Raw genomic sequence first — 1,633 nt, forward strand, 5'->3', positions numbered from 1 at the left:
TGCAGGTGTTTTTATAGAAATTGCAACTTTAAATTAAACAACAAATGAAAGTCAAGATTATCTCAATTATCTAATCAAAACCCAAAAAGGTCAATTGAARTACACATTCAGGTTTAATGTATTTTCAGACTGAAAAACTGTGGGAATTTTTCAATCTATAAATTTTGATGCATTTAATAAATAGGTAAAAACAAACWGATTTCTCAGTATTTGACCTTCCAACCACCTACCGTTCTGCTCAATGGAAAGCTGACTGAGGTCTCATAAATTGATTGACTCATATAAATGCATGCTTTAAAGTTGATCAGAAGTAATAACGAGGGAACTGTGTCTCTCAAAACTAAAGAAACAACAGATGTTTTACCTGAAGATCTGAATTGCTCATTTTGAGTTGTTATCCTCAACAGTCGGTCAGTGTTTGTATCATCAGTCATCATGTACACCATTCTGTCAGGAGTGGATGTACCCCGTAAGCTACACTGGCTCCCAGGAGAACCGGTCAGTTGGCATCAGCATCCTTTGTATTTATTATATCTTTTACATCCATGCAGTGCAGATTATGGTACTGAAGCTAAAGTGATTATTTACAGATGCTAACMAATCTCTCCAGTATTTCGCGGTTCTGCAATCACAAAAATTTATACAAAATCAGCAGATTTCTGGTTTTGTTAGAATGCATAATTTTGAATTTATTGCAAATTGTACACAAAAATGATTATAAATATTTGGTTGAAGTGACTACTTACTGCCACCTGCAGGTGGGATGTATTACTTCTACTACCTTCTACCTAAGCCTTACTTAAYGTTAGTCAAATAACAAAAAGCTACATTTACCATCATACATAAATGCAAATATCGCAAAATACCTTGCAGATATTTCTGAAGTAGCACCACATAATCAGTGATTACGATTGCAAAAATCACAAAAACAATCAGGAAATACTGGAGGGACTGACGAATGTTCAAACACAAACAGATAATAAACCTATGGCTTAAAGCAGAGCTAAAACTAAATCTAATCTAATGCTTAATGTCTCCATACCAAATAAAATGGAACACAAAATGATGTAGATTTTGTTGCATAATGTTTGTTGTCGTCTTCCAGGGCTACGTGCCGCATATGGTCAGCACGGTGTCTGAGTGGTTCCTGGCCTTTTCCTTCATCAGCTTCTTCCTCACTTACATCAGAGATTTTCAGGTAGTTGTTCCTGCTGTTTTACACCACAGTGCTGAATATGTGTAGTTATTTCAACAGAATTACATCTGACTGCTGCAGAAACTCCAGTTTAGAGCTGCTGTTAAACTATATTTTCAAACTCTCTGTCAACATTCAGGAAAAAAAACAGAAGGCATTCAAAAGTATATATTTTTTCCGGTAGCAGCAATGATGTTCTTGGTTAACTAAAAGCAAAACCATAAGATACACTTTTCAACACAGACACACCTGTCTTGATTACATTACATATTCAATTAATGTGATCATAGGAAGAGAATTTAAACATAAAAATCTAATTAGTTTTATTTTAACAAAGCATAGTACTTTATAACGAACCAATATTAATCTTTAATTAGATTTGTTTGATGTACTTTTTATATATATGTATTAAAAAAGAGCATAAATGTTTTTTTTTTT

The 1,633-nt window shown here is 33.5% G+C and overlaps 1 protein-coding gene across 1 annotated transcript in view; it reads left to right on the plus strand.

The window, feature by feature from the left end:
• LOC103461360 (DNA damage-regulated autophagy modulator protein 2-like) overlaps positions 1 to 1,516 on the plus strand; it is a 5,349-nt gene extending 3,833 nt beyond the window's left edge. Inside the window, exons 2-4 of the mRNA XM_008403666.2 lie at positions 129 to 139; positions 392 to 498; positions 1,106 to 1,516. Coding sequence (XP_008401888.1) covers positions 129 to 139; positions 392 to 498; positions 1,106 to 1,243 — 256 coding nt within the window. The 3' untranslated portion in view covers positions 1,244 to 1,516. The remainder of the gene's footprint in view (positions 1 to 128; positions 140 to 391; positions 499 to 1,105) is intronic.
• The last annotated feature ends 117 nt before the right edge of the window (positions 1,517 to 1,633 follow it).

Source organism: Poecilia reticulata, unplaced genomic scaffold, assembly GCF_000633615.1.
Source record: "Poecilia reticulata strain Guanapo unplaced genomic scaffold, Guppy_female_1.0+MT scaffold_1173, whole genome shotgun sequence".
Taxonomy (NCBI): Eukaryota; Metazoa; Chordata; class Actinopteri; order Cyprinodontiformes; family Poeciliidae; genus Poecilia; species Poecilia reticulata.